The 18,074-nt window shown below is 43.0% G+C and overlaps 1 protein-coding gene across 1 annotated transcript in view; it reads left to right on the top strand.

Moving 5' to 3' along the window:
* Positions 1-17,862, top strand: part of RANBP17 (RAN binding protein 17) — a 160,931-nt gene extending 143,069 nt beyond the window's left edge. Inside the window, exons 26-28 of the mRNA XM_027810312.2 lie at positions 10,151-10,249; positions 14,102-14,229; positions 17,289-17,862. Of these exons, the coding sequence (XP_027666113.1) occupies positions 10,151-10,249; positions 14,102-14,229; positions 17,289-17,385 (324 nt within the window). The 3' untranslated portion in view covers positions 17,386-17,862. The remainder of the gene's footprint in view (positions 1-10,150; positions 10,250-14,101; positions 14,230-17,288) is intronic.
* The last annotated feature ends 212 nt before the right edge of the window (positions 17,863-18,074 follow it).

Here is an 18,074-nt window from a genome sequence, read left to right as displayed (position 1 = left end):
GAGATCCGCTGTTTGATGAGACAATTGCTGCGGCGTTCTGACCTAGCCAGTGCTCAGGCTGAGCAAAGGGACAGGTATGTGTCGAGTGAAAAGGGCCGGTTTGTTGCTGAAAACTTTGTAATGACTGGTGTGTGCTAAATACATGTCCCACTTAATCGTGGCAGATTTCTGATCTTAAGGACTCGATTTGAACCTCAGATCCCTGGGTTTTCCTAGGCTAATAAATAGGTGTTGGTTTTGTTTATGAGCCTGACAGAGATTTGTGTGCTCAGGGTGTCTTCTGAAATCACAAGACCCAGAAACTTTGTTTGTTGTTGTTTTTTTTTCCTTGGTGTTTTCTTGTTTGGGTTCTTTTTTACTGAAAGTTGAGATTTTTGTGTATTTACATGTCTCCAGGAACTGGCACGATTTAAAAATAAAACAAAATTTGTTTTTAAAAAAATCCCAGTATCACAACAGATTGATGAGATTTGGGAACACTGTTGGTTTACCTTGGCTTAGCTTGGCATAGTTTAGGTTAGCTCATTTTAACTTGAGCAAATCCTCCCAATACTTTGCTGGGCCCATCAGAGACAAGACAGTTTAGCTACTGAAAGAGCACTACACACAAAGGACTACTGCACAACATGGGATTTGACCTTTCGGTATAATTGTGTTTCTGAATTCATGATTCGTTTCCCTTTAAAAAAAAAAAAGGAGAAATTAAAAAAATTAAAAATGAAGTGTGTGCAACCATTCCTTAAAATCTTTTTAGCATGACAAGTAAAGTAATCTTCCATTGATACTTAAAAGTCCATCTGCAGAAATTCAGACAGAATGTTAGAGAGACGCAATATCTATTGAAATGTTGAGTGTCAAACTGCCAGGGTAATGTATTTAGTATGAAATATAATATTCAGTGCATTTTGTTTTGATGACTGCATGAAATAGCCTTGTGCTCTTATCCTTTGTTGTTGTTGTGAAAGATGATATTCACTAAGAAGTGTTGGTGACTATTCAGGACACAGTAGCAATATGCTTATTGCCATCTTTATCATCTGTCTTTTATGTTTATTTGCAAGAGCTTTGGTTGCAGTTGAGTTCGTCAGGATAACAAAAATACTTTTAATTGTTCCACTGAAGAAATTAGAATCAATTTATGAAGAGTTTGAATGCAGAAGAGGCTTGGAATCTGTTAGGCAATCGGTAATTAATACTTGGATTAGGCTTTTTAAGTTCTGTGCTAGTACACTGCTCCGCTCCAGTAAAGCAGAGTGGGTCACTTTGCTTTATGGGGATCCCTGACTAGCGGTTAGAGCCAAGCTTCTGGGTTTGCTCTGCTCTGATTTCCTTCAAGGTGTGGTTCAAAAGTGCAGCCTGCCTCCCTGTCCCTGCTGATTATCTCCGTACCAGTGCTAAACTAAGGTAAATGTGGGTAAAATAATTACCTGGTTCTAATTTTCTCTGTACTACTGGTTGCTATTGCTGTGTGGGGGATGCCTCCGGGTGTGCTGCTGGCAGGCGTCCACACGGTTTGAGCCTACGCTTCAGGCTGCCTGCAAATCCAGCTGCCTTGTGGCAGGCAGCGTCAGGGCTCTTGTAAGAAGAGATCTGCAAATCTCACAGTGTTGCGGCAAGGCCAGGTGGATTATGTGGTAGATGCTTGGCTGGACTTGGCTGGAAGGTGGGTCCAAGCTTAAGCCCAGTTTCAGGACTGCTCCTTGGCATGTGGGGTTTGCGTCCCTGAGGGCTGCGCTGAGCACACTGCCACTCGCTGTCAGTGTGAGTCTAGTTCAGATTCAAGGATAAGCGTGCACTCGGTGTGAGATACCTTGAAGTTCCTTGGATGAAGGATTTAGAGCTGATGTCATCTGCTGCCTTTTCCTCCGTATGCAGCTTTTTACAATTGTGGAACATCTCTGTATATTAATTTTGACATTAACCTCCAGTTGGGTTTAGCTTAAATGATTTTATTTTTCTAGTTTTTCTGATCTTGCTTTCCCTCCCCATTTGACTACCATTTTGGAAGGCCTTCCTGTAATGGAGATTTCAGAAAACTAATGATCCAGCAGGCAAAGATCCCAATTATCCCAATTCCTATGCCGAAATCCTAGTGCAACAATGAAAACCCCCAGATGCTTTTGCGCATCAACTCCCAGCACTTAATACAAGGGCAAGCACCAGTGAATTTCTGAGGAGCTGGAGAAGGGTGATGGCTAACCTTTGAGGAATTTAAAGAAGATGCACACTGTAAGTCCTAGTTTCAATTAAGGGGAAGACTGAAAGATTTAGACATAGGACCATTTACATTCCTGAAGGTGGGCTCTTGCTGGAAGGCGGTGACATAGGTGAAACCGATGTTCTCCCCTCCCAAGAGGATTAGATAATGTGTAACCAGTCATTTGGCCAGAGATGCTCGCAGTAGACACCGACTCCATCCTGAGTCACCTCTCAGGTGAGAATGCTGGTGGTGCAAGAAAGGGAGAGGCTCTCACCACGTGGACTGCAAACAGTGCTTGAGAATCTTCTTCTGAGATAAGACTAACTGGCTTGACAAAGACCTGAACCTAGTTGCTTCTTCATATCCTGCTAAAAGCAGAGGGGAATCTGTATTAATTTTTTATAAGGTTTTCAAAGAGCTCAGCCTTCCCCTACACCGCACCAACCTGCAGTTTGTGTTACAAATTATGGCAGGTTGTGCATTCCTGAAATCCCAGTTAATCACAGTTCTGTCATCTTTCAGAACAGCTGTAACACTGTGTAGTTACAGCCACTTGTTTAGAAATGGCTGAATCTTAAGTAAACAGCTTAGGTTAATTTAAAATGACACTCTGGTGTCTGTAACTGAAAATCTCTGAATGCTACCAGCTAAAAAATGCAGATTAAGGGTTGATGTCACAATCTTAAATTATTCCAGCCTGAGGTGGAATAATTTGCTGTCTATCAGGGAGCACAGATGGATAGGCAAAAAGAAGCTGTGCAGCTACACGAGTTTGTAAACATCTGTCAGCTACACCAGATATCCAAATACAAAATCTAGCACTTCAGGCAGCGTATGAGTATGTGACATTCAACAGAGGGTTTACATGAAATTCAGCACAGACAGAAGCAAGTCAGCACACCCTGGAAGGTAATAATTAATGAAATGTATCCCCTCCTCCCTGCAGAAAGAGGAGGTATTTCATTCATCAGACATGTTCAGTGTTGCTGCCGTTAACTGTTCTGCTTCCAGTATTTTAATTGTAGCAAACCCTTAGACTAGGCAAAACGGCTCCATCCCGTGAGGCTTACTGCTTTGCTATAGGTGAGTCTGTAGCAGCCAGCTGGCATCTCTTCTCCAACCCTGATGGATGCCAGCTCACCCAGGAGCATGGTCCCCCTTAGGACAGATGGACCCAGTCGTGCTAGGCAAGACTGGACCCAGGTAGCACAGTCCTTAGCGTTAAAAACATTCAAGTGCAACTGTAATTTGAAAAGAACATGTTCTGTCATGTTAGAATACATCCTCAAATTAGAGGGAAGTTACTAAAATTACAGTTGGAAAACATCTAGCGTAGGGCAGGATCCTGCACTGTGAACAGCTCATGTGCAGGATGGAGCTGCTGCCCATGTTCCAGCTGCATTGCGATTACTCCCCGGCATAGCACAGACATCTGCTTTGTGGTCCTGTCGACTGCTCGAAAGGCAGTTCACTATGGCTAAAGGTAGGAGATGATGGAAGCAAGCCTTAGCTTTGAAAAGTCCGCTTTGGGCTACTGGTCTATGTTACTGCGCTATTAACATCCAACAGTTTATTTTAACAGTGAAAAAGTAGAAGGCAGCAGTGGGTCTGGTGCAGTAAATCTAATGGGCACGTTGCAGGTGCTTGTCGTTAGCATTAAGCTGGCATCCTGAATGTGTCCTTTTGAGTACGTGCTCGTGTTTCATTTTCAGATACAACATCAGGTTTGACATAAGTTAGTGCAATCTTATCTTACGATTATTTCTTCTGGCTTATGATTTGGACCTGCTTCAAGTGAATCTCCCATAGTCAGCCCTTTGCAGTTCTAAAGACACATCCGGGGAAGTGCCACAGTCCACGCTTCCTGTATCCATTCTTTTTTCACATCTGTAGCCATCCCGTTTCCATCCCTTCTGAACACTGGGAGAATAGACTCTCCCAGCAGGACATCACATATAACTGATAGGAATACCCAGTGAAAGATACACTTAAATCATATTCCAGTCCATCAGCGGCAGGCATATCATATACTAGTTCATGGTATGCGGTGTGTCACCCAGATGCCTTGTCCTGACACCAGGATTGGGGTGGGGGTTCAGCCATTTATACCTTATTTTTTCATAAAAGGAAACAAAAAGGCCAGGCCCAACTGAACTGCTCCAAATGGAGATACAGGATTGGGTCCCTCACAATTTTAAGCTTCAGCTGTTGAATCATGAAATCCTAGTTATTAATGTTCGTTTATATAGCGGAAGTACATATAAATAGGGTGGGATGCTGTGTTCTGTGAGCAGAAATCTGGAGGAATCTGGCCGATACAGGCTAGAGGAAGGCTTGGTCTGAGGGTAGCTGAGAAGGCTGGGGGCAGAAGGGCTGTGGGCAAGAGCTCTGTGGTCGCGTTAGCCCAGTTCCATGGGCTGTGTTTTCTGTCTGATGCCCTCTCCCCTCTTCCCTGCCCTCCTTCCTTCCACAGCTCCCCCCCACCCCACCCCATAACTGGAATGAAAATGAGCAGCGGGATGGGAGCGAGCTGAGCGGGTGTCCAGGAGGAAAGCGGCTGTAATGGAGCTCAGCCCCTGCACCGGCTGTCCGTGCTCCGCTGCTCCGTGGCCGTCTGCTTAAAGCTCTGCGTTGGTCTGATGTAATTTTGTAACGCAGGGGGGACAAGGCGCATGATTCTTACCTCTTGCACTTTGCAAATGTCAACTGATGTGCTCTTTCTGGCAGTTACATGTTTGTAGTTCAGGAATAATGGGCTGATTCTCATTTCCATAATAAATGAAGGCTTTAGTTTTCTTATTTCATCTGGAAATTTTAGCTTTGACCATGGAACATGTCAGTGCGAAAGTTAAGCTTTCTAGTAAAATAAATATTTTAAAACAACAGATAAAAATTTAAGACATTTAATAATCTTGGAGCATTTGAGTCTTCCTCATAGTATTAGTAAATGATGATCCATTTATTGATATAGGAAGAATTGATGATGAAAGAACTGAGAATTCCAAAGGACGTTTAAATTAGTAATCACAGCTCCTAAATTAAGAGCAGGCTGTCTGAAGCTAGAGCTGTAAAAACCTACCAAATTTCCTATGCTAAAAAATGACAAAAATCCGCACCTTTTTGGATCTGAATGGAAAAAAGGAGTGTTGCTGCCAGCCAAGTGCTGGGTTAAAGGCTGTGCATGTTATTGAGCATTCTGAATCCTTTATAAAGGAATACATACTATGGTGCTGTCTCTGGCATTAATATAATGTTCTTTATATTAAAATGTGGTTAACTGCAGCAGAATGAAGTATTTATCCCAACATGGGAGAGAGAAATAAGCTACAGGACCTGCAATGGTGCAGGCGCTCTCCTGATGACATGGAGCAGCAAAAAGAGCCTTTCTAATGGCAAGGCAGCTTCTTTTCCAGCTTCCTTTAGAAAAAGTTTTCATAATGAGCATTGTCTTGACCAACATTGTCCTTCTCCACCCAAGAAAGAAAGAGGCTCTGAAGGAAGAGAAGCTTTGAAGAATTAATTTATTGGAAGTACAGTTCTTTATTCTTGCCTGTTCTGTCAATAGTTGCTTTTGTAAAGGACAAATGTGTCAGGAGAAACATTATTGAACCAGATAAAGTGATGCCTTATGTTTAAGGTAAGAACAGAGGCAAGGTTGCTGTTTTGAACTAAGTAGAAAATAGATGATCTGTTCCCCCTCCCTTTTTAAAGGCTCTTCACCCCCCCCACCCCCCAAGCCCTTGCTTTCTGCCAGAGTCAGCATGAGGGCTTGCGGCTGCCCCAGCTGCTGCAGTGCCCCTGCGCTGCCGTGGCACTGGGCAGGAGCTGAGAAGCCATTTCCCTGAAGCAAAATGTTCCCCTTTATACCAGTGGGGTATTTTCCACCTAGAAAGCAAAAAATCCATATGTTTGATCAATACTGTGTCTGTCCTCTAGGCTTTATTTTGCCATTGAGTTGCCCTGTGATGTCGGATTAGGTGCCGACACCTCTGGCTAGGCTGGAGCAAGGAGGGTGTCCCCTACCATGGGTTTCCCTCTGACACCTGCACGCTGGATACGTGCAAGTCCGCCTGAACCCCACCAACTGCACCTGTTGGCCCAGTAAGAGGGACTGCAGGTCTCTAGCAAGGGCATGACCAAGGTCGGGTGACGGCTGGAAGGAGCTGAGGAAGGTGAGGGGTGCCCCAGGCTCAGGCGATGCACACAGACCTGGCTCCTCAGTCCGCCCCTCCGTCACATGTGGTGGCAGCACTGGTGTACCTCAGTGGCACACTGTGAAGCTAACGTGTGCAAAGCGCTCACAGTTCTCAAAAGCAGTGAACTGAGAATGCGGATGGTGGTGCTGCTGTTGGCTGCTGGGTGCTGGCACCCACACTGGGCTGCGGGGGGTGGCTGGGGGCAAGCAGGGTCATGCTGGGGCAGTGGTGCTGCCCATCACTGCCTTCAGCTCCGCGTTTGTGGGTGCTGCCGGGCAGGATCTCGTCATCCTCATCATTTCTCGTCAATGAAAGCTGCGGTTATAATTTCTGTACATGTGGCCATCATAAATATAAATATATGTAAATGCCTGTGAGCAAAGGAAGTGTGAAGGAGGCGGTGCGTTGTTTCAGAGCCTCTTTCAGAAGCTGAAAGAGTTGCGGTTCCTTCATGACCCTGAGCAATTTGGGAGAGCAACAAAAAATGGCCGTACGTGTGGAGCTGCGTGTCAGGTATCTAGAAATTCTTCCCTGCAGGGGTCGACCTGTTTCTCCTGGTTACAGCAGAGTCACATCTCCGATCAGGTGAGGTCAGAAGGAGGAAGCTGCAGGTGTCACTTGTCACTGCAGATAGCAGCTGTTCTGTATTTTGTGCAAATAGTAGAGAGGGGGGAGATGGAGAATTGATGCAATTAAAGGAAAGCTGGATACCTCTGCCCAAGAAAGAGTTAAAAGTCTGGTACATCACCAGCCAACTGAGGCAAAGCCTCATTATAAAGTAGCGTGAGCCTTGTCTAGAGCAGCTCGGTTGCCTTGCAGGCTGCCTCCCTCAGACAGCGGTCCTCTGCGGCAGGGGGGTCTCCCAGCACTTGTTTGTGGGCGCAGTCTCTCTTGGTGTGTGTCAGCAGCACTGTAAAACAGAGAAGGATCTGGAATGCAAACAGCTGGCTGTAGGCTCATGCAGAAGTAGCACAGGGAACCCAAAGCTATGAGTAAAGCAAAGCAGCAGCAATAGTTGTGAGAGAGAAACATGGAAAACAGGAAAAGGAAGTTTAAGGCTGTTGTCATGGATTTTAGCGCCCTTCATCTTGGTGGAATTATGCTCGATAATTGCTGATTGTCTTCTGCCTATGCCGTCATGCACTCCTGACAGCCTCCAGCAGAGGTCTGGATTGATAGGTTTGCCTCGATTTTATTCATGCAGCGCTTAATGCCAAGCTGTACACCTTGATTTTTTTTTTATTTTATTTTTCTTTAATCTTTGCAAGAAGCGGTGTGTCTAAGACACCTGCAGAGACAACACGAGAGGATTCCAAATTGTCCACCTCTGCAAGTAATAAGCTTACATGACTTCATGAGGAGCATTAATCACTGTTCCGGAGAACTCACAGGCGGTGTGGAGCCTTGCTGGTACCCGCACAGTGGTGCCACCAGTCCCAGCAGTTCCTTTAAACAGTGGCAACATGGTGTGAAAGCTTCAGTGCTCAGCACTGCTGTGACTGTCTGGTTTGGCTGAAAGGAATGGGATGACCCGTGTAGAAAACAGACAGACACGTGTCCAGGTACAAGATGGAGCTGATTCTTGAATGCAGTGTTGTTCCCTATGCGGCTAATGGTTTCGGAAAGGGTTTGTTTTCATTAGCCCTTAGAGTCAGAAGTGGAATTTAAAATGTTTTGCAGTAGGATCTGGTCAGAGGGAAAGCTCGGCAGCGGGAGGGAGGCTTTCCCTCTTCCCTGTCCTAGCTGGCCAGTATCAAAACACACAATGAATAGTTCCTGTGGTGCAGGTTACGTTGTATTGGCTTGTTATTATGAATTCATCCATGGTATTCCTCGCTTATTTCAGTACTGTCTGTATGACTTGTGCACAGAGACAAAAAAGCGTTTCCCAGGTGAATTTTGGACATTTTGGTGATCTTACACATTTAGGCCAAAACCTTTCCTAAAATAGTTGCTTTGCAATTCAGTAGCAGTTCTGGGCTAGAGACCTTAAAGACATCCCGGTGAGTTGTTCTATACAGCTGGAGTTTGAAGAGGCAGCACTTTCCCTCTGGGAGGGCTGTGAACTTGCCTCTGAGCATGCCCTTGTTAGATTAAGCGCCCCATTGAGAGTCTCTCTACATGCATAGCACTTTTTTTGAAGAAATACGGGTATGTCAGTCGTGGTGCTCAGACTAAATCAAAGCTTGAGTGAGTTTGTTTTATTACTTTAAAAAATGCTTCTGTTTTAACAGCTGACTTTGTTACAAGCTACAGAGATGAAAACCTAGCGATGAATGAATTACAGTAAGTTATAATTATTCTTCGTGTTTGGAAAACAAGCCCCTATTAGTGCTTATGCAGAGGTTTTGAATTGTTTGCATCGGTTCCAACGCAGTGTAGAACTGGTTTTGTCCTACAAGTAATGAAAAATAGTTTGCCTGCTATATATACTGTGAAGTCAGGTGACGAATCGGCCTTTCCCACGCCAGACCCTATGTTCCTCACCTGAAAGCTCAAATGATTTGTGGGTATCTCTGTTCCAGGAGATTTGTAGTGCTAGGATTCATCTTTTTCATTTAGTGAAACATGCTGTTTGACTTAGCCTTGGTCAGTTATTACAGGCTAGTTTGCAGTGTGGCAGCTCTCTGGAGACCCTGCTCATAGCTACTCATTGGCCTAGAAGAAAGGATTTAATGATTTTCTACTTCCTCTATGTTTGGTTTTAGGGTGTAGATATTTTATAAATGCGAGTCAAGCTATTTACGGGTGACATTTTACAAATTTTCACTCTGTTTAATCTCTGAGTAATGTTTTTAGGTTCATATATGTTGAGGCCTTTGGCATTTTGGACTAACATATCTGAAGGATATCGCAGAGCGTTTTGTCTTTAAATGGATTCTATAGTTGTTTTGTAATTTCTTTTTACAAAAATTGTGCCAATCCCTAAAATAAGCCCTGCCCTTCCTTGCTGCACACACCAGAGGTATAGAAGCGCAGCAAGACCAGAAGAGGCCTCAGAGGGAGAATGCTCCATGTGGCATTAGCTGAAGGCTCTGGTTACGTGCCAGCCAACGAGCAAAGTGAATTATGTGGCTTCTGTTTGGGTGCCAATAGAACTTAATTGTATGAGTTGATAGATCTCAGTGCTTTATAAAGTTGATGAAGTGGCTTTATCCCTGCTGCAGAGCTCCATAAAGAAAGTCGCAGAACTAAAACGTCTAAAATCGGAGGCTGGATTTGTAACTGCAGTGGAAATGGTGTAGGTTTCTAGATCCCTTACTGTAATCCTGATGGCCTTCATTGAAATGGGGAGCGGCCCTTTCGAACACCTTGCAGCATCATGCACAAAGAAGGCTGGATATAAGAAAATCAGAATCTTGAAGAGCAGCTAGGGGTTAGTCTGAAACTAACGTAGATTACTGGTCATACAGGTTTTGCTCTCTTAGAAGTAATGTGACAGTGGGGCAGATCCCCATGGTAAAGTCAAAACCTGTACCTTAAATTAATACAGCTCTGTATCTCTATTCATATTTGTTTAACTTCAGCTTTTTCTTTAGAACTGAGCTTTGACGTTAATTTTTTTTAACTTTCTTCACCTGGTAGTTTTGGTTATGGAAATACTGTTTGGAAGAATGACTTTTGTAATACCACGCTCATATATGAAATCTCAGTGATTTCGGCATGGTTCGTAAAGATTTCCTTAATTTTTGCTTTTCACCACATCACACTGTATAACAGTATCCATATTCATGTAAACTGATTTTTCTTTCAGATGATGTCAATCCTAATGAACACCATCATTTTTGAAGACTGCAGAAACCAATGGTCTGTGTCAAGACCGCTGCTTGGGCTTATACTTCTCAATGAGAAAGTGAGTATTTAAGAGATGCCACCAGATTCACTCTTCACATGCCCTAACAGCTGAAATATTTATTTCATGTAGACCAAAGCTGCCTGTTGCCCTTCAGATCCCCAGTTCCCTGGGACCTTGCTCCATTACACTTACATTAGGAGTGGAGAGTAGGGTTCTGCTTGTGTCCTGTATAAATATTTTGCAGGTCAGTTCACAGAGGCTGCGTGGCTTCATTTGGATGAAAATTCCTCTCAAACCTTCACCCCAACTTTTACACCCAACCTTAGATCGTGCAGTTTTTCTCATAAACACTATGTCTTCACTTGTCCAGAATTAAGCAGGACTAGAAGTTGTGTAAGCTCATCTGGCTTTTAGATAGAAATATGAAACAAGAGCACTGTGGAAATCACATCAGAAAAATTGCTTCCTAGAAAAATAGTTAACCAATTTCTTTTTCTGAAAGGTTTCACAGGAACAACTAGCTTTGGGGGTATTATCTGTGTGCTTACACTTAAGTACTCGCATTGATTGCAATTTGAATTGTGTGCATCTGTGGCAGATTCTGTAAACCAGGAAATACTCTGCAATTTGCCCTTTGAATAAAATCTGAAACTATGAATTTGGATATACCCATCATGTTTCCCTGGTGACTTAATAGAGATGATATTGTGTGAAATGGAAACCAGCAGAGTAAATGAATGCGAGTTGATCTAAATGTGTGCATTTTTTGTACGGCAAGGCATTGTTTCTGAAGATATTGACCTGTTGTGTGCGCCATCCTTCAGAGCCAGCTCTAACTTTATTCTGAATTGCTTTATCTCTTGGGCAGTCACAAGCCTCAGTGTATTACTGCTTTGGAGAATGAATTGTCTATACAATAAGAGGGTGCTGGAAAAAAATAAGACACTAAGATTAGCAGCAACCGCATACATTAAAATTCAAACTGAAATCCCAGCTATGGAAGGAAACTAATAGAAGAAGAAAATATATCAAGAAGAGAAGCGCTGTCTCATCATTCACCTGTGCTGAAGGATCCAATTTTAGCCATATCCAACAGCACTGTCATTCATCTTCTTGGTGTGTTATTGTGATTTAAATCCAAGCTCTATAAGAGAGAGCAGTTCTTTTAAAATGATTGAGAGGGAATAAGGGCAAATTCAGTGTTTAGGAAAACTTTATGACATCACAATATTATACTTTACAGATGGAAGCAATATTTCCTACTTTGGAAGGAAAACTAATCATTTTCTATCTGCTCTGAGTCACTGCATCATTATAAAAGTGGGAAATAAGTAGTTTTGTGCATTCCCAATCTTGTTCAAGACGACACTTTTGTTTATATAATGCTTCTGATTTATAGCGTTTAAGTATTAGCCTGACTACATATTAATTATGTGGTTTTGATGCTTCAGCATAAGAAGAAATTAAATATTTCACTTGAAGATAAAACCATGGAGCTGTAAATCATAAAGAATAAATTTGTGACTGGCAGAATATTCTTTTTACTGAAATTAGACTAGTTCTAATGATTATATGTTTTGCTTGGCAGACATGGATACGTACAAGCACCTTTACTTACGAACAAGTCTTATATTTCTTTTGGAAGGGTGGAGAACAGGAAATAGAATTTACAATATTTGTATTGCCCTTTTTGCATCAAGGTTATTTATTTCATGTTCAGAAAAAGTAGGACATGGACTTATATATGGTTGTAAAAGTCATCTTTTCTTGGCTCATCTTGGTGCACTGCTGGTTTATTTATTGGAAATGGGTTCCTTTATTTCAGGTAGAGTCTCTGTCTCTACAGTTCCTGAGATAGCAAGCACACATTTCCCATGTTTTATTGCTTGTTCTCTTCTTTTGTTTTAATGAGATCTTCTTTGCCTATAATTCATCTCAAAGGGAAGGCATCAGGTTTACCTGGGGACTCAGAAAAATTGGGATTTCTAGATGCTTGCACCAATAGGAATAATTATGCCAAAATCAGAATCGTACTCAGAGCCCACCCTACAACAGTGCTAAATCTTTTGAGACAGCATCAGCTTAGGGTGAAGTGGGGCGATTGCACATGGTTCCTGACACTCTTTTCCATACTGAAGTGCAGCAGCAAGTTTAATTTAAATCCTAGGGGCAAGAGGCTGGCAGAAAAATCTCTCTGCATCCCGATCATGTAGCACCCATGTCTCCTTCTTGCTGTTGTCCTTCGACCGAAGAACACGGGCATTTGAGCATGCAGGGAAGCCCAGAAACCCCAGGGCTCAGAACAGCTCCTCAGTGTCAAAACAGCGATGCTGTGGGATGCTGCGCTCATTAACGTAGGCAGTGTTACTCCTTGCTCTTGCCTGCGGTGCTGTTAATACTTCCCATTGTGGGGCTGACTGAAGTTGCTCTTGGAATGCCTCTTTTCTAAAAACAACTTGTGGATGCCGGACACTGTCCGGGGTTGTGGCCTTCTCTACACTGAGCGCTGCATTTGTCACCTTGAGACAGGGCTTCTGGGAACATGCATGTTGCTGACAGATACTTCATCTTTTACAGCAGCTCTCAGGTGATTTTCAGTTTTGAGTTCCTAAGTAGTTTGGGACCCAGCTATTTGATCAGCTGCTGCCTTCATTTCCAGCACTGCTGCAGTGGTCAGCAAAGATGCCTAATACAGGATGTTTCTGGTTTGAGAGGAACTGGATTGAGGGCAAGTAATTTGCCAAGTAGACATTAAAGCAAACGCTTCCTATAATCCTGTTGAGTTGTCAGGGCTTAGTGTTAGTGTTAAGGTTTTACTATGTTTTCTTCTGTTAATCTGTATTTTTTCATGTGTACAGAAGAAACATAATTTTAATGGAAAAGATGAGTGTTTGATTTGAGATTTGTTTAAGGTTTAAACAGGTTTAAAGCTGTCAGAGGTTTCAAAAAAAATTGGCAAACAAATTCCACACCTTAGTGATTTCTGACACTGTGTGACACCCTGCAAGTTACATTACCTTCAGAAGTCCCCCAAACATTGCATACTCAAAACTTACTTTCAGCCTGTCTTTAACAAGTTACCTTGTTGCACACCTGAGATTTGGGGAGTACCAACAATATTCCTCTTAACTGCAATGTCAAGACTTCTCAGAAACTTTGCCATGTACTTGGGCATAGGTTCATCAGAATGGTTCATTCTCCTCTGAATAATTGTCCATATCACTGCTTATAGAATGGATGTGCTTATGCCCAAGGCCATAAGACTTTGACTGACACAGCCAATACAATAAAAGCTAAACAGGATTACATGACTTACCTGGCTGTGGTACTAGTGCAGTGGGTAGCGCTAGAGTTCCCCTCGGGTTCTGTATTTCTAGACGAAACCAAAATTTTCCTAAGGTGATACAAAGTTCTATTTTAACTAGTCTATAGCTCTGCCAGAATATTATGGGAATAGTAATATAGAAAATCATCTAGATTACTTAGCTTCTAAAGATGAGTCTGTCTTGTCACAGCACTGAAGTAATTATAGCCCACAGCAAAGTGCACAAATGTGCACCATCCTGAAAAGATGTGAAAAGCAATCCAGGGTGTTTCTGCCACCTCTCTTAGGTGGCTCTCTGTATCAGTACAGTTGGGTGGCCAACACCTGCTGGTGAAGTGGCATGTCACTTGTTACCACTGAACTTCAGCCATGATGCACAGCTGATAGAGTGCTGGTTCGTTTTGGGAAGGCAGCATCTGAAACCCGAAAAGCCGATTCAGCTAGACCTCTGTGTGCTGTTTGGCAGACTCTTGTCCCAGAGAGCAACGCATAAAGCACTTGCTCACAAGTGCTGCCGGTGTACGTGAGTAACTGGGTTTAAATTTCTAAATTTATTTTTAATATTCTTTGCTTTGCTGTCATAGTACTTCAGTGAACTAAGGGCAACCTTGATCGCCAGCCAGCCTGACAACAAACGTGAAGTCCTTGACCAGTGCTTCAGGAATCTTATGGAAGGGGTCGAGCAAAACCTTTTGGTAAAGAATAGGGACAGGTAAGTTCATAACACATAAGTAAGCTGGAAAAATAGAAGACAAATGGAAGCTTGAACTGGAAAAAATTATAACATGGAAAGTATTCTAGGTAGCCTTAAAACTGCACTTTCTTTTGGAAGAAAGATAATATCCTAGCAAATAATTCATCCCTAGGCCTAACAGTTAGAGCCTGAACATTTGATAATTATGTATTTTTTTCTTGGTCAGAAATGTATTTCCTAATTTGATCCCAAAGTCAAGGTTTACCAGGCTGCAGCTGCAGCTGCTGCTTTTTCACTTGGGAAAAACTGCCTCATTTCAGCAGCTGAGCCTCGGAGCTTCCTTTTTCCAACCTTAAACCCCTCTGATAAAACACTTGCTTCAGCCTCCAGCAGTGCTCTTGCTCTGACAGAGCCTTTCCTTGCTGGTGCTGGGGTCGAGCCACTGCTTGTGAAGTGGCAGAATGAGGAGGGATCTGGTGGGGCCACTTGCACGTTGTAGATAAATGAGGAAGGATTTTTTTTAATTTTTTCTTTAACACGGACCACAAGTTCACGCAATCTTGCCCTCATTTGAAAAACAGAATAGAAGCCTTCACAAAAGAAATGGCATGTTTGTCTGCATTTAATGTTTACACTAACATTTTGTTACTAGCTAGCTGCATTTTCTCTTCCATGTGCATTATTCAACCAAAACAAACCTTGAAAGTCCAGAGACGTAATCTAAGTCCAGACTGTGGAACTTCCTGGAAAGATTGAAACAAATTGGAAAGGGGGCTTGGAGAGAAGTGGTGTCCAAAAATTATTTGGTGTTTTTATTTCTCTGACTTCTTCTCTGTTTGTTGGTGTGAAAATTATGTTGAACTTGTTTAATTCTCAGTTTTACATCAGTTATGGTCTCCATGATTTTTTTTTTTATTTTTCTATTAAATTCTGGTCCTGTAAAGTGTTAAGTTCCTCATGGCCTGACTAGATGATAGCCAGAGACGGGGGAGTTTGGAAGCAAACACAGAGAAGCACAGACTGCCTGTGTAACTTCTATTATGGATTAGCAGAAAACCTGGGGAAAAGGCACAGAACCACCAGGAAGGAGGAGAATGCCTGTTAAAACAAAGAAAAACCGAGCTGACGGTGGCGGGCTGTAGGATGTAGTCTGACAAATGCCAAATGACCTGTGAATGCCAAGGGGATTCATTTGACTCAACAGTCCTTCAGGATTAAAAAAAAAAAAAAAAAAAAAAAAAAAAGAAAGAGTAAAACTCATCCTTATAACTAGTTTCTTAGTTCTGTATCTGTTTAGGTTTATTGAAGGCAAGAAGTTCTTAAGATAACATCACTTTCTGAGAAAAACATGCTTTGTTGTGCATTTTCTCAGAGCTGCCTTACTCTGAGACCTGCGGCACCGAAGGACAGAAGGGGGCTGCTTGGTGGTCCCGCCATGTGTCAGGGAAGCTGAGTGAGCAGGAGTGAGCCCCCCCCCCTCGCCCCAGGCAGGCAGGAGGGACGGTAGGTGGGCAGTGGGGACCTGGTGCTCTGCTGTCCATGCTCCCCCTGCTCAGGGCACGGACAGGGGCTTCCATTGCTTGGGCTGCCAGCAAATGTTAGATTTGGCAAATGTGAGATTCAAATATCCGTGGATTTTAGAGGGGATTTTCATCTCAAAGTGCCATGGAGTGCGCTCAGATAGGCAGTGGTGTGGAAGCTCTCGGAGAGCTTTTGTGGAAGTGCAGGCAGAGGGATGGGTGCAGGTGTGACAGGGACAGGGATAATTCGGTCCAACAAGCAGCTCATCTGTCTCAGTAGCGTCCGCCTGTCTAACTTGGGAAGACTTTTAAGCCATCACTTCCCCAACAAGCAGCATGACTTAATACAGCAGCTCTTCTGGTTTCAGCTCTTGATTTGTAATCCTGCTCAGATTTATTCTGTGGAACAGGAGGCTTCTTTTAACTGTGATTGTTTAAAATTGAGCGGAAATCAATTTCCATTAGTAAGGAAATAAGCACAAACGTAAAAAATTATGAATAGAATAAAGAACAAACTCGTAATTGCATCCTGTATTTCCACACACAGCAAGCCCCAGTTTACCACACGGCTGCGAGACGTGGCCATAAAGTACAGCGCCGTGGAGGCAGGCAGGAGGGATTATTACCCCTGGTCCTGCAAAGAGACCTTTGCTGAGATCCCATCCGTTCTGCCAGCACCTGTCCGCACAGCCCTTTGCAGGAAGGAGCCCTAAGGAGCCGTTCGTCGGGAAACTTTATTAGCTTCGCTATAGTGAGACAGCAAAGTCTGACACAATGAAAGCGAAGAGCATCGAGGCAACAAACAAAAGGCCGTTTGAAAAAAGCTAAATGCCGGTTGCAATATTTGTCCGGCATTTTAAATCTTCTTTTGCGTGTGTGGGTTTTGGGTGGGTTGTTGCTTGGGGTTTTTTTTACATACATACATGAGAGGTGATAAATGGCGGTTGAGCTCTTCGTGTGCGATGAGGGTAGAGCAAGGGAGCAGATCAGCTTGGGCTGTCGAACCAGCCGAGTCAGAGCTGTCATTCAGTCTCAGGTGTGATGCCACTGATGGACTTCACGTCCTACACCTGCCAGTAGAGAAGGGGGGGGGATATTTTTGCGAATCCATTCTGTGCCAGATGGGTGATGGTACCGCATTTCGCTGGAGACAGGTTGAACTCTGACACCACTCATGAGGGAGGCAGGTCGGGCTGGGAGAGCTGGCCCTTGGTGGCCATCTGGACGTGTCCCAGAGAGCCCTTTGCTGGAGCTCTGGGAGAAGGGACATGTCCGAGTCACATGCGATGAAAGGTTTCTCGTTGCATTCATTTCCCAGCTGACTTAAAATGTTTCGCGCTGTTGGTAGGCTGTTTAGAACGCTGCCTGTACGTGTTTACGTGCTTGTTATTTTATAGGGCTGGATTTTGAGGGCACCTAGTGATTTCGTTTGTGAGTCTTCCTGATTTTCTTTCAAAGTGAAATTTACACTACAGTTACTCTATTTAGCAATTCTTGAAGCACATCTCTCGGTATCAGGTCTCCTTTAACCAGACATTTGGGTTTTCTTTCTCCCAGGTTCACTCAGAACATGTCAGTCTTCCGCAGAGACATGGCCGAAGCTCTGCGCAGCGAAGGGGCCTCGGATGCCGGCACTTTGGATATGATGAGTTGACAAGGACTTTGGAAACAGAGCACTGACTAATAAACCAGCTCTGAAAGTTTTGGGACCCTGTTATATTGTTAGATAGATTTTTGACCCTTGTGAGAACTATTTTTTTAAGATATCTTCTGCCTTTTTATATCTCTGGCCTAAATGTGAGGATTTATAATAGTGAAAACAACGGAAAATCAGCCTTAGTTTGAAGAACGTTTTCAGCCTTTCTTACCAAGATTTGTTATCCTGTTATTTTATCTTTATGAAGTGGTGTAGAAACAGTTACTTAACCAAAGAACAAAATAAATATGCATTCCTTCTAAACTTGTATCAGTTAATGATTCTCAGTTCTACACATAACGGTAAATATCATCTCATCAGTTCCAAGCTCCAGGCTCGCTCTGAGGTCATACCTGTTTGAAAATGAGGCGAAAGCAAGGACAAATTTTGTATGACATCTTTTTGAAATAATAAAGTTACTATTTTTCCACAAAACGTTATATATTTCTTTTTCAGCACTGGCAGTTAACGACAATGTGGACAACAAAGTAGAAGACTAAAAATGAGCATTTTAGGCTATAAGTATAGCAAGAAAATTGAGAATGTTGCACATAATAAAATAAGAGGTGATGGAGCAAGCCTTAATTAAGTACTGGCGATATTTTCATTTCACAAATACACATTTTCCAGGTCTTCAGGAATTGAAG

This window comes from Falco cherrug, chromosome 8 (assembly GCF_023634085.1).
Source record: "Falco cherrug isolate bFalChe1 chromosome 8, bFalChe1.pri, whole genome shotgun sequence".
Classification (NCBI taxonomy): Eukaryota; Metazoa; Chordata; class Aves; order Falconiformes; family Falconidae; genus Falco; species Falco cherrug.
Note: the sequence above shows the minus strand (reverse complement) of the source record. Positions and strands in the feature narration are given on the sequence as shown.